Source organism: Pelophylax lessonae, assembly GCF_965119305.1.
Source record: "Pelophylax lessonae genome assembly, chromosome: 6".
Classification (NCBI taxonomy): domain Eukaryota; kingdom Metazoa; phylum Chordata; class Amphibia; order Anura; family Ranidae; genus Pelophylax; species Pelophylax lessonae.
Window position 1 is genome coordinate 117,776,248 of NC_138773.1, and position 13,664 is coordinate 117,789,911.

The window sequence follows — 13,664 nt, forward strand, 5'->3', positions numbered from 1 at the left end:
TAAGTCTATATGCCTAGCTATTCCTATGGATAGGAAGACAATACCCATCAGTGAGGACTTAGAGGAGGCGGTGACTGTCGGAGGACTCAGAGAAAGGAATTTTACAGGTAAGATTTTACAAAAATTCAGTTTTTTTCCCTTCCAACCTACACTTGTCCCAAGATCGCTTGCAGGGTCTCTTTATGCAGTGCAAGACTTGTTACTTTAAGGGGTTATTGTTCCGGTCCTGACTTTGAAACTTTTTCAGTGGTTTTTACTCAAACCTCTTTACAGTTCCCAAGAAGGAAGGCAGGGTACATCCAATTCTGGACCTCATGATGCTAAACTACTTTGTGTGGGTGCAGAAGTTCCGCATGAAGTCCATTCGCATGGTAGTGGCGTCCCTAAATCAGGGGGTTTTCTTCTCGCTTCTATCAACATTAAGGACGCCTACCCGCACATTCTAATATGTGCCGGTCACCAACGCTTCTTCCGTTTTGCTGTGGGTGAGAAACCATATCAGTTTGTGGCATTGCCCTTTGGTCACGCCTCCGCTCTTTGGGTCTTCACAAAAGTGTTGGCCCGGTGCTGGCATTTTAAGTCAGCGGGGGATTGCGGTACTAGGGTACCTGGGTGATCTTCTGCAAGCGGAGCCTCCGACTGCTCTGATGGACATCTGGAGATTACACTGTGAACTCTGAGGGAGTTTGATTTGGTTCTGAACCTTCAGAAGTCTGCTTTGGTTCGGTCCTAAAAAACTGGACTATCTGGGTCTGACTCTGGACTCAGCCTCAGCCAGAGTGTTTCTTCCTCTGGAAGAACTCCAGACATTGCAAGAGACAATTCAGCTTCTGTTCAGCAGACGGTCATCCCTCTGGGCTTGCATGCGGGTGCTGGGCCTGATGGAGTCCACCTAACACAAGACCTCTGGTAAAGAGATTCTGGTGAAATGGGACAAGGATCCATGGTCTCTAGAGGTGGCTTAATTCTCCGGTGCTTCAACGGGGAATATCCTTCTCCACTGTACTGGACTGTTGTCGCCACGGATGCCAGCCTGTCCGGGTGGGGAGATGTCCTCAACACAGATGTGCTCAGGGGGTCTGGACTCTGACAGTCCAGACTGCCGATTAATGTACTGGAACTCCGAGCGATCAGACTTGTCTGGCTAATTGGACAATTCGTCTTAAAGGGTGTCCGGTACAAATTCATTCGGACAAGGCCATGGCCCTGGTCTGTCAATAACGAAGAGGGCACAATTGGTGTCCTGGCAGCTCGGTAAGTAGCTGGCATTTTAAGGTGGGCTGCCGATTCGTTTCAGTCCTCTCGAACTCCTGCCACGACTCCTGTGCAGGATTGAGGCAGAAAGGATTCCTGTCATTCTAGTGGCTCCAGATTGGCCTCGCTGGTCTTGGTACGCCGATCTGGTACGGCTGGTTGCCAATGCTCCTTGGGGACTTCCCCTCAGGGAGGATCTGCTGTCCCAAGGACCAATTTTCCATCCTGCTTTACAGTCGTTGGCTTTGACGGCTTGACTGTTGAACGCCAAGTGCTGAAGGATAGAGGTTTGTCTGAGTCAGTGATTCCTATGCTGTTGAAAACTAGAAAATCTACTTCCAGAAAGATCTACCATTGTACGTGGAAGACGTACATTGCGTGGTGTGAGTGTCTTGGGGTTCATCCTCGCTACTTCTCAGGGGATCGTATCTTAACCTTCGCTCAACGGGGGGTTGAACAGCAATTGGCCTTGAGTACCATCAAGGGCCAGGTATCAGCTTTGGCGATTTTATTATTTATTTTTTTCCAATGACCTTTGGCCACACACTCCATGGTGCGTACCATTCTTTAGGGTGTCCCGATGTTTGGTTCCTTCAGTGCTGGCTCTGTTGCAGATTATATTGTACATGGACATACTTTTCACTAAGCCAACAAATCTATATTAAAAAATCCTTTTGTTTATTGGTCTTATGTAGTAATCAAATTTTTCTGAGATACTGAATTGTGGGTTTTCACTAGCTGTAAGCCATAATCTTGTGTGTAACACATCTATATAAAATAGGAGTTCAAGTTTTTGAATTTAGTTACTGAAATTTATTTTTTTGATATTCTAATTTTTTGAGACATACCTGTATAACCATGGTCTAAGAATGAACTCCTCCGAAATTATGTTTGATAAAGAAACTAAAATGTTTAAAGCTATTCAGTTTTCCAGTAAATTATATCACTTTAACACAGACTTCCGCTTTTTAAGTCTATTTTTAGAAGACTAAGACAATATACTGTTTTTTTCTAGGAGATGTCCGTAAGACTGTTCTAACAAAGCCTAGTGACCCTGTGCCTGAAGTGATCAATTACTTGAGCAACAAGGCTTGTGAGTGCTATATTTCAATTGCTGATTGGACTGCAGTCCAGGAGTGGCAAAATAGCATGCATGACCTGAAGAAAAGTGCAATGGGCAGCTCTGTTAACTTGAAGACTGACTTCAACTATATAAAGTGAGTTTTTTTTTCTTTTTCTCTCTCTCCCTCTCCCCCCCCCCCACCCTGCCCCTCTCTCCCCCCCCCACCCTGCCCCTCTCTCCCCCCCCACCCTGCCCCTCTCTCCCCCCCCCACCCTGCCCCTCTCTCCCCCCCCCACCCTGCCCCTCTCTCCCCCCCCACCCTGCCCCTCTCTCCCCCCCCCACCCTGCCCCTCTCCCCCCCCCACCCTGCCCCTCTCCCTCCCCCCCCACCCTGCCCCTCTCCCTCCCCCCCCACCCTGCCCCTCTCTCTCCCCCCCACCCTGCCCCTCTCTCTCTACCCCCCCCCCCCCCCTCTCTCTCTACCCCCCCCCCCTCTCTCTCTCTACCCCCCCTCTCTCCCCACCCTCCCCCTCTTGTTGCCATGTTTTTATTGAACACACCATGTAAACATTCACAGTGCAGGTGGAAAAAGTATGTGAACCCCTAGACTAATGACATCTCCAAGAGCTAATTGGAGTCCAATCAATGAAATGAGATTGGAGGTATCGGTTACAGCTGCCCTGCCCTATAAAAAACACTCACCAGTTCTGGGTTTGCTTTTCACAAGAAGCATTGCCTGATGTGAATGATGCCTCGCACAAAAGAGTTCTCAGAAGACCTACGATTAAGAATTGTTGACTTGCATAAAGCTGGAAAGGGTTATAAAAGTATCTCCAAAAGCCTTGCTGTTCATCAGTCCACGGTAAGACAAATTGTCTATAAATGGAGAAAGTTCAGCACTGCTGCTACTCTCCCTAGGAGTGGCTGTCCTGTAAAGATGACTGCAAGAGCACAGCGCAGAGTGCTCAATGAGGTGAAGAAGAATCCAAGAGTGTCCGCTAAAGACTTAAAATGTCACTGGCAAATGCTAACATCCCTGTTAGCGAAGCTACAATACGTAAAACACTAAACAAGAATGGATTTCATGGGAGGATACCACAGAGGAAGCCACTGCTGTCCAAACAAAACATTGCTGCACGTTTACAGTTTGCACAAGAGCACCTGGATGTTCCACAGTATTACCGGCAAAATATTCTGTGGACAGATGAAACCAAAGTTGAGTTGTTTGGAAGAAACACACAACACTAGGTGTGGCAAAAGAGGCACAGCACACCAACATCAAAACCTCATCCCAACTTTGAAGTATGGTGGTGGGGGCATCATGGTTTGGGGCTGCTTTTCTGCGTCAGGGCCTGAACGGATTGCTATCATCAAAGGAAAAATAAATTCCCAAGTTTATTAAGACATTTTTGCTGGAGAACTTAGGGCCATCTGTCTACCAGCTGAAGCTCAACAGAAGATGGGTGTTGCAACAGGACAATGACCCAAAGCATAGAAGAAAATCAACAACCAAATGGCTTAAACAGAAGAAAATACGCCTTCTGAAGTGGCCCAGTTAGAGACCTGACCTCAACCCGATTGAGATTCTGTGGCATGACCTCAAGAAAGCGATTCACACCAGACATCCCAAGAATATCGCTGAACTGAAACAGTTCTGTAAAGAGGAATGGTCAAGAATTACTACTGACCGTTGTGCACGTCTGATCTGCAACTACAGGAAACGTTTGGTTGAAGTTATTGCTGCCAAAGGAGGTTCAACCAGTTATATATCCAAGGGTTCACATACAGTGGGTACGGAAAGTATTCAGACCCCCTTAAATTTTTCACTCTTTATATTGCAGCCATTTGCTAAAATCATTTAAGTTCATTCTTCTTCCTCATGAATGTACACACAGCTCCCCATACTGACAGGACCATGTGATATTTCAGTTTTTCTTTTTTAATAAATCTGCAACAATGTCAACAATTCTGTGTTTTTCTAAGTATTCAGACCCTTTGCTCAGTATTTAGTAGAAGCCCCCTTTTGATCTAATACAGCCAGGAGTCTGTTTGGGAAAGATGCAACAAGTCTTTCACACCTGGATTTGGGGATCCTCTGCCATTCCTCCTTGCAGATCCTCTCCAGTTCTGTCAGGTTGGATGGTAAACGTTGGTGGACAGCCATTTTTAGGTCTCTCCAGAGATGCTCAATTGGGTTTAAGTCAGGGCTTTGGCTGGGCCATTCAAGAACAGTCACGGAGTTGTTGTGAAGCCACTCCTTCGTTATTTTTGCTGTGTGCTTAGGGTCATTGTCTTATTGGAAGGTAAACCTTCGGCCCAGTCTGAGGTCCAGAGCACTCTGGAGAAGGTTTTTGTCCAGGATATCCCTGTACTTGGCCGCATTCATCTTTCCCTCGATTGCAACCAGTCGTCCTGTCCCTGCAGCTGAAAAACACCCCCACAGCATGATGCTGCCACCACCATGCTTCACTGTAGGGACTGTATTGGACAGGTGATGAGCAGTGCCTGGTTTTCTCCACACATACCGCTTAGAATTAGGGCCAAAAAGTTCTATTTTGGTCTCATCAGACCAGAGAATCTTATTTCTCACCATCTTGGAGTCCTTCAGGTGTTTTTTTTAGCAAACTGCATGCGGGCTTTCATGTGTCTTACACTGAGGAGAGGCTTCCGTCGGGCCACTCTGCCATACAGCCCCGACTGGTGGAGGGCTGCAGTGATGGTTGACTTTCTACAACTTTCTCCCATCTCCTGACTGCATCTCTGGAGCTCAGCCACAGTGATCTTTGGGTTCTTCTTTACCTCTCTCACCAAGGCTCTTCTCCCGCGATAGCTGTTTGGCCGGACGGCCAGCTCTAGGAAGGGTTCTGGTCGTCCCAAACGTCTTCCATTTGAGGATTATGGAGGCCACTGTGCTCTTAGGAACCTTAAGTGCAGCAGAAATCTTTTTGTAGCCTTGGCCAGATCTGTGCCTTGCCACAATTCTGTCTCTGAGCTCTTCAGGCAGTTCCTTTGACCTCATGATTCTCATTTGCTCTGACATGCATTGTGATCTGGAAGGTCTTATATAGACAGGTGTGTGGCTTTCCTAATCAAGTCCAATCAGTATAATCAAACACAGCTGGACTCAAATGAAGGTGTAGAACCACCTCAAGGATGATCAGAAGAAATGGAAAGCACCGGAGTTAAATATATGAGTGTCACAGCAAAGGGTCTGAATACTTAGGACCATGTGATATTTCAGTTTTTCTTTTTTAATAAATCTGCAACAATGTCAACAATTCTGTGTTTTTCTGTCAGTATGGGGTGCTATGTGTACATTAATGAGGAAGAAGAATGAACTTAAATGATTTTAGCAAATGGCTGCAATATAACAAAGAGTGAAAAATTTAAGGGGGTCTGAATACTTTCCGTACCCACTGTACTTTTTCCACCTGCACTGTGAATGTTTACATGGTGTGTTCAATAAAAACATGGCAACATTTCATTCTTTGGGTGTTATTCGTTTAAGCAGACTGTGATTGTCTATTGTTGTGACTTAGATTATCAGATCACATTTTATGACCAATTTGTGCAGAAATCCATATCATTCCAAAGGGTTCACATACTTTTTCTTGCAGCTGTAACTAAGGTAGATTTTGTAATTTCCAGTGTTGCAGCCGCACGAGCCCTCTGCCCTCGCCTCCATCGGCAGCGTCCTCGGACTCCGAGGCAGATATGTCCGCCACAGACTTAGCCCACCCTGAGGGGTCCGTGTCTTTGCATTCGGACGGTGAAAAGGACCTGTCTTCAGCTGCTGTGGCACGGGAAAGCTCATTGGTGGAAGCCCTTATAGTTTCAGTGCGAGAAACTTTAAAATTGGCTGATGATTCTACAGCGCCGAGTACGCAGGTGTCTTTTGGCTCCTGCAAATCCAGTAAATCGGGCAAGTTTTTCCCTTGTCCAGAATTTTCATAATATTGTGAATGAACAATGGCGGCGCATTAAGCCCTTACTGGTGATGCCTAAGCGTTTTGCACACAGTTACCCCTATTCAAAGGCAGTGTCCAAATTAAATAAAGCGACTCTGGTACCAGTGGAAAACTCTCCCAGTTTTGCAGACCCCCTGGATAGACGGGTGGAGTCTTTTTGTCCTGCCATCTACACGTGATAGCGGGTTCCATTTTAAAGACTACCTTCGTGAATATCCTAGTGGCACAGACGGCTACTGAATTGGTGAAGTTACTTAGAAGTAACTTAGAAGCTGAATGGCTCCCCCCCTGCGGTGCTGCAACTAATGGACCAGTTGGCATAAGCCCTGGTGTTAATGTGTGATACGTCCCTGGATTCTGGTCCATTAGTTGCCAGGGTGTTAGCAGTGGGGATTGCCATTAGGCGCAAAAAAGCTGGTCTGCTGACCATGCCTCAAAAAAGGCCTTAAAGGCCTTGACCGATCTTTCCTTTACAGGAGAGAGGCTTTTTAGATCCTCTCTGGATGAGCTGATCAAAGGTATCACAGGGGGTAGGAGTACTCTTCTTCTCCAATCCTCTAAGGGCAAGGTGCCACGTCTTAGGCGGGGACCCTCCTTTACTACTCATAGATGTCTTTTCTCTTACGTCCTCCGACAGTCGCCGCCTCTCCATATTCGTCACAATGGGGTAATTGACCTTTGCTCCGTAGGAGTAGCTAGGCAACAGAATATGTCAATATTAAAGCTTTTAGCATATCCCACCCCCAGGGGGTGGTCCCCTCAGTCAATACCCTCCTGCTTCCTGTATCCATACCTCAGTTTCATTGTCTAGCTTTCAGGAGTTAGCAGGCTGTTTCTGTGCTGGGGCATTTTGTCTCAGCCTTTATCTTCTTTTTGATTTTATTTGAGTTTTTTTCTCTCTCTTTACTTAGCTGTTACTTTTGTCAGTATTAGTTAGTTCTTCTGATGAAGAGGATCGTGCGGGCTGGGTCTCGGGCTGGCCCCCCTGGTCGCAGGTTGTGGGCCAGTGGCTTCCCAGCCTGCCATCGAGCGTTCAGTCAGGTATTTTTCCAGGCATATGTGAACGACCCATCCCTGTTCGCTGCAGGGATGCTGTGGTGAGGTGGCTACCTCACTGGACGCCATGCGTTTTCGTACCGCAGTTCTACTGCATCCTGGCTGCGACTCTCCCTGTCCCATGTGCAGTGGCTTGATCGCTTGTGCGGGTTCCCCACGCCATTCAGAAGTGTACTCTGTGTGGGGACCTGTCTGTTTAGTGGGTGTCAGTCTGGGACTGTGTAACCCTGCATGTCTGTTCACACTGTTGGGCTCCCTGTCTGGATGCTGCTGTGGGCTGCAAGGAGGGGGGCTGTTATACACTGTTCTGTGTTTCAAACTGTGTGATTTTCTGTGTGACATGCTGTATGTTGTAGGACATGCTGTGGTACATGTTTTGTGCAACATGCGGCCGCTGCTGCGGTCCGCCATTTTATTAATAGCTGCAGGCATATGAGGGCTTCTTCTGTATGCTGGGAGCGGCGTTTTTGGCGCCAAGCGCCGCCATTTTGGCGGCGATCGCTCCGGCCTCATGTAGCACTGCATTTACTTCCTCCCCCGGTGGCCATTTTTTTGTAGCCTTCCATAGGCTTTATAGGAGCGGCTTCTGTTGCATCACTTCCTTTTCCCTGAGCACACCGATCAATACAGCAGCAATCTCTCCAGGTTTTTATCCTCTTTAGTCCTGCATTCCTTGCCTGAGTTTGTAATTTTCCCTGTGGGGGTCGACTTGTGCTGGTGTTTGTGAGCGGTGGGCTGCGCTCGCCGCGCTTTTAAAGGGGCAGTTACCCTTTTTTTCTCCTGCACACTTCTGGGGGCATGGATTCTCAGGAAAGCAAATTTCCTCCCACTTTACTGGGAGGCCAAGGGGCTGCTGCTGTTCCCCCTGAGGGGGGCGATTTGGCCACGGTTGTGGCTAACCTAGCTGCTCAGGTGCAGATGCTTGTGGCTGCTCAATCCTCAAAACGGCCCAGAGTTTCAATTTCCTCTGATTCAGAGGGCGATGGTGATGGGGCTGCTATGGCTGGGGTCCCCTTATCGGGGTCCCGTTCGTCCCTGGACTTTGCAGGGTTGGAAGGGGAGGCAGAGGTTGAGGGGGTTGATGATTCCCCCCCTGGCTCGTCTGAAGAGCTTGCAATCATGGATGAATTGGTTGCTTCTATCAAACAAACGTTGCATTTACAGGATGAACCGTGTCCGCCTGCCGTTCTGGCTTCTTATGGGACACAGCGGAGACGCAAAACATCGCAGGTTTTTCCTTGCACTGAGGATTTTCAGCGCGCTGTTAGTGAACAATGGCGCAATCTAAAAAAGCCTTTTGCTGTACCAAGTAGGTTCAAGCTGCATTATCCTTTCACGCCCGCCATTGATGAACGCTGGTGTGTACCACCTCCAGTGGATCACGCGGTGGCGGTTTTGAATAAATCCACTGCAATTCTGGCAGAGGATACCCCGGTGTTCCGGGAACCTACGGACAGGAGACTGGAGTCTCTTGCCCACCATACTTACTCGGTTACCGGTTCCATGCTAAAAGCTATTTTTGCTTCCCTTATGGCAGCTCAGGCTGTCGCGGATTGGACGCAGGTACTCCGGCGCGTCCTGGTGGCTGATTCTGCCCCGCCGACAACATTGGCTATGGTGGATCAGATTCATCAGGGTGTCATGTATTTGTGTGATGTGGAATTAGATGTAATTCCTTTGACTGCACGTGTGCACAGCGTGGCGGTGTTCACACGCCGTTTGATTTGGCTGAAATGTTGGTCTGTGGACCAATCTTATCGCAAGACTTTGGCTAATTTGCCCTATACGGGATCTCGCCTTTTTGGCGACTCACTGGATACGATACGCTGATTAAGGGGATCTCTGGGGGTAAGAGCACGCTCTTGCCCCAATCTCACAAGGCTAAGGGCGCTCAAGGTAAGAAGCATGCTTCGTTTAGGCCTTCTCAGGGGTCTTTTCGTGCCTTTCGGTCACACTATAAGGGCAAGCCCTTCAAGGGTCAAGGCTCCCAAAAGAAACCGTGGGCAGGTAAGCAGAAGTCCGGCCAGTCCGGGTCCGCTGCCCATAACAACGCGGCCTGAAGGGACGCCCTCACCCAGCTCTGGGGTGGGGGGATGTTTGCTCGGTTTTCTTCAACCCTGGCTGGACCGCGTTCGGGACAGGTGGGTTCAGGAAATCGTTCGATCTGGATACAAGATCGAGTTTCTCTCTCGGCCGGTGGGCAGATTTTTTCCCTCAAATCTTCAGCTTTCTCCGGAGCGTTTGCGGGATCTGCACCTATCGGTGCGGGACCTGCGGGCTCAGGGAGTGGTGGTTCCGGTGCCTCATCGGGACAGGTTTCGGGGGTTTTATTCAAATCTGTTCACTGTGCCCAGAAAGGAGGGCAAGGTACGTCCGATTCTGGACTTAAAAGCTCTGAACCGCTTTGTGCGGGTTCGCAAGTTCCGCATGGAATCCCTGCGCTCGGTGGTGGCTGCCCTGGTTCCGGGAGAATTCATGGCATCCATCGACTTGAAGGATGCGTATCTTAACATCCCCATTTGCGAGGGTCACCAGAGGTACCTTCGATTCGCCATTGCGGAGGATCATTACCAGTTCGTGGCGTTACCCTTCGGTCTCGTTTCGGCTCCGCGGGTGTTCACCAAGGTGCTTGCACCGGTTCTGGCCCTATTGAGAGCCCAGGGTATATCAATCCTGGGGTATCTGGACGACATTCTGGTTCGGTCTGCGACCAGTCAGGGTCTGGTGAAGGACCTGTCCGTCACGATGCAGACTCTGCAGGAGTTTGGTTGGACGATAAACTTCCAAAAATCTACGCTGTGCCCGTCGGTTCGTCTTCCCTATCTGGGAATGGTCCTGGACTCTGTCCAGGCGAAGGTCTTCCTACCGGAGGACAAGCTCAGGACACTTCAGGACGAAGTCAGGTCCCTTCGGGACGTTCCATGCTCATCTCTCCGGACGGGCATGCGGTGTCTGGGTTTGATGGTCTCGGCTTTCGAGGCGATTCCCTTTGCCCAGTTCCACACGAGGGGTATCCAGGCGGAGATCCTGTCCAGGTGGGACTGGCGACCACAATCTCTGGATCTTCAGATCTCGTTGAGTTCTCGCACCAGAAGGGATCTTCTGTGGTGGCTACAGTCCCCAGCGGTGTCGGGGGGCAAGTCTTTTCGTCCGCTTTCATGGACGGTGATCACCACGGATGCCAGCCTGTCGGGCTGGGGTGGTGTTCTGGGCGTTCTATCCGCCCAGGGTACTTGGTCGGAGGGGGAATCCTCCCTTCCGATCAACATTCTGGAATTGCGGGCGATAAATCTCTGCCTTCGACGTTGGACGGACAGGCTTCAGGGCCGTCCGGTTCGAGTGCAGACGGACAATGCCACAGCGGTGGCCTACCTCAACCACCAAGGGGGCACCAGGAGTGTCCGAGCGGCTCGGGAAGTAGCCGACATTCTGTCTTGGGCCGAGACGCACGTCCCGGCGATCACGACGGTTCACATTCCGGGGGTGGAGAACTGGCAAGCAGACTATGAGTCGCCAGTCTCTGGACCAGGGGGAATGGTCGCTCCACCCGGATGTCTTCCAGATGTTGTGCGCGAAGTGGGGTCTCCCAGATGTGGACCTGTTCGCGTCTCGTCTGAACAACAAGGTGGAATGGTTCGTGGCAAGGACGCGCGATCCTCGGGCAGACGCGTCAGACGCGTTAGTGGCTCCGTGGCATCAGTATCGACTGATGTATGCATTCCCACCAATTCAGTTGCTATCCCTGTTCCTTCGCAGGTTGTCCTCGGAACCGCTCACGGTGATTCTGGTGGCGCCAGACTGGCCCCGCCGGTCTTGGTACGCAGACCTCGTGAATCTGGCGGTCGACGCTCCACGGCGTCTGCCTCTTAGAGAAGATCTTCTGTCTCAAGGACCGATATTCCATCCTGCTTTACAGTCGCTGGCTTTGACGGCCTGGCTGTTGAAACCGAGGTCCTGAAGGATAGGGGTCTCTCCCCGGAGGTCATTCATACTTTGATCAACGCTAGAAAGGCCTCTTCGGGGAAGATTTACTACCGTACTTGGAAGGACTAATTCGCCTGGTGTGAGTCCAGGGGATATTCCCCCCGCTCATACTCGGTGTCTAGGGTGTTGTCTTTCCTTCAAACGGGTGTGGACCAGCGTTTGGCGTTGGCCACGGTTAAGGGTCAGATTTCTGCGCTGGCCTTTCTTTTTCAACGCCCTGTGGCGTCTAATTCTTTGGTCAGCACCTTTGTTCAAGGGGTGCGACACCTGGTCCCTCCTCGGAGGGAGCCTTTGCCTCCATGGGACTTGAACCTTGTTCTGTCCGTGTTACAGCATGCTCCCTTTGAAAAGATCAGGGAGATCTCACTGCCTCTGTTGTCTAAGAAGGTCGCCTTTTTGGTGGCGATCACTTCGGCTCGCAGAGTGTCGGAGCTGGCGGCTTTGTCCTGCAGGTCTCCGTATCTGGTGCTTCACTTAGATAAGGTGGTCTTACGACCTAATCCTTCTTTTCTTCCGAAAAGGATCTCGGAATTTCACCTCAATGAGGACATTGTCTTGCCTTCGCTTTGCGCAGAGCCTAAGCATCCGAAGGAGGTGGCATTACATTCCTTGGATGTTGTTCGGGCGATCAGGGTTTACCTGTCTTCGACAAAATCCTTTCGCAAGACGGATTCTCTTTGTCCTTCCTGAGGGACCTCGGAAGGGCATGGCGGCGTCGGCTTCTACCATCGCCAAATGGATCAGACAGACCATTGAGCAGGCATATGCTTTGAAGGGAAAAGTTCCCCCTATGCCTGTGAAAGGCGCACTCTACCAGATCTCTGAGTACGTCTTGGGCCTGTCCTCATCGGGCTTCTGTGACCCAGGTGTGTAAGGCGGCGACTTGGTCGTCCGTTCACACCTTCTCAAAGTTCTACAAAGTGGATGTTCAGGCATCGGCAGATGCTTCCTTTGGCCGCAAGGTTCTTAGTGCGGCAGTACCTTAGGGTCCCTTGTTTTTGGGCCCTTGGCTGTTTGGGATGTTTTTATCCCTGGGTTATTTGTTCTTCCTGGGTTGTTGCTCCTGTTGAGCAAAGTTTTTTTTCATGCTGCCCAGCTGATTTCCTTCCTTTGGTAAGGTTACTTTCTCTGATATGGGTCCGGCGTTGCCTTAGGCGCGGCTGCGTTTTCCCACCCCTCATGCATACACTGCTTTGGGACGTCCCCATTGTGACGAATATGGAGAGGCGGCGACTGTCGGAGGAAGGTAAGAGAAAACGGAATTTTTGTAAAATCTTACCTGTAAAATTCCTTTCTCTGAGTCCTCCGAAAGTCGCCGCCCCCGCCCCTCTTTTGGGGTTTGTTTATGTACTCTACTGCTATTCTACTGAAACTGAGGTATGGATACAGGAAGCAGGAGGGTATTGACTGAGGGGACCACCCCCTGGGGGTGGGATATGCTAAAAGCTTTAATATTGACCTATTCTGTTGCCTAGCTACTCCTACGGAGCAAAGGTCAATTACCCCATTGTGACGAATATGGAGAGGCGGCGACTGTCGGAGGACTCAGAGAAAGGAATTTTAGAGGTAAGATTTTACAAAAATTCAGTTTTTCGTACCTCCGGGTCACAAGAAAAAGGTAAATCATTCAGGCCTTCTGAGGGTTCCAAGAAGCCATGGTCGGGAAAACCTAAGACCGGCCAGTCTGGATCTGCAGACAAATCCTCTGTAGAAACCCTGCAAGAGTTCGGTTGGAACATCAATTTCAAGAAATCTGCCCTGATACTTTCCTTGAGAGTGGATTATCTGGGCCTGACTCTGGATTCAGATTTGGCGAGGGTTTTTCTTCCCTCGGACAAGCTGCAAAAATTGCAGGGAGCGATTTGGTTGCTGTTGGCAAACAATCTGTCTGCACTGCGGACTTGCATGTGGGCCCTGGGTCTGATGGTATCAACCTTCGAGGCAGTTTCATTTGCTCAACTCCATACCAGACTTTTGCAAAGGAAGATTCTTGTGAAATGGAACAAGGATCCAAAGTCCTCTGACTCGTTGATTTGGACGGTGGTAATCACGGACGCCAGCCTGTCAGGCTGGGGTGGGGTGCTGGGGAAGCTCTGTGCCCAGGGTACCTGGACAGTGGAAGAGTCCAAACTATCGATAAATGTTTTGGAGCATTGGACGACTAGTCTAAAAGATTGTCCTGTTCGGATTCAATCGGACAATGCCACAGCTGTGGCTTACATCACCAGGGGGGCACCAAGAGTGTCTTGGCGGCCAGGGAAGTTGCCGAGATTCTGGCCTGGGCGAAAAGGTTTGATCCAGCTCTCTGCTGTACACATTCCAGGTGTGGAGACCTGGAA

General features: G+C 49.9%; 1 protein-coding gene across 4 annotated transcripts in view; it reads left to right on the forward strand.

Annotated features, from left to right (window-relative positions):
* The window catches only part of SMG1 (SMG1 nonsense mediated mRNA decay associated PI3K related kinase), a 795,166-nt gene that overhangs the window by 370,334 nt on the left and 411,168 nt on the right, over positions 1-13,664 (forward strand). For all 4 annotated transcript variants that reach the window (XM_082260927.1, XM_082260924.1, XM_082260925.1 and 1 more), the window contains exon 25: positions 2,270-2,471. In XM_082260927.1, coding sequence (XP_082117053.1) covers positions 2,270-2,471 — 202 coding nt within the window. The remainder of the gene's footprint in view (positions 1-2,269; positions 2,472-13,664) is intronic.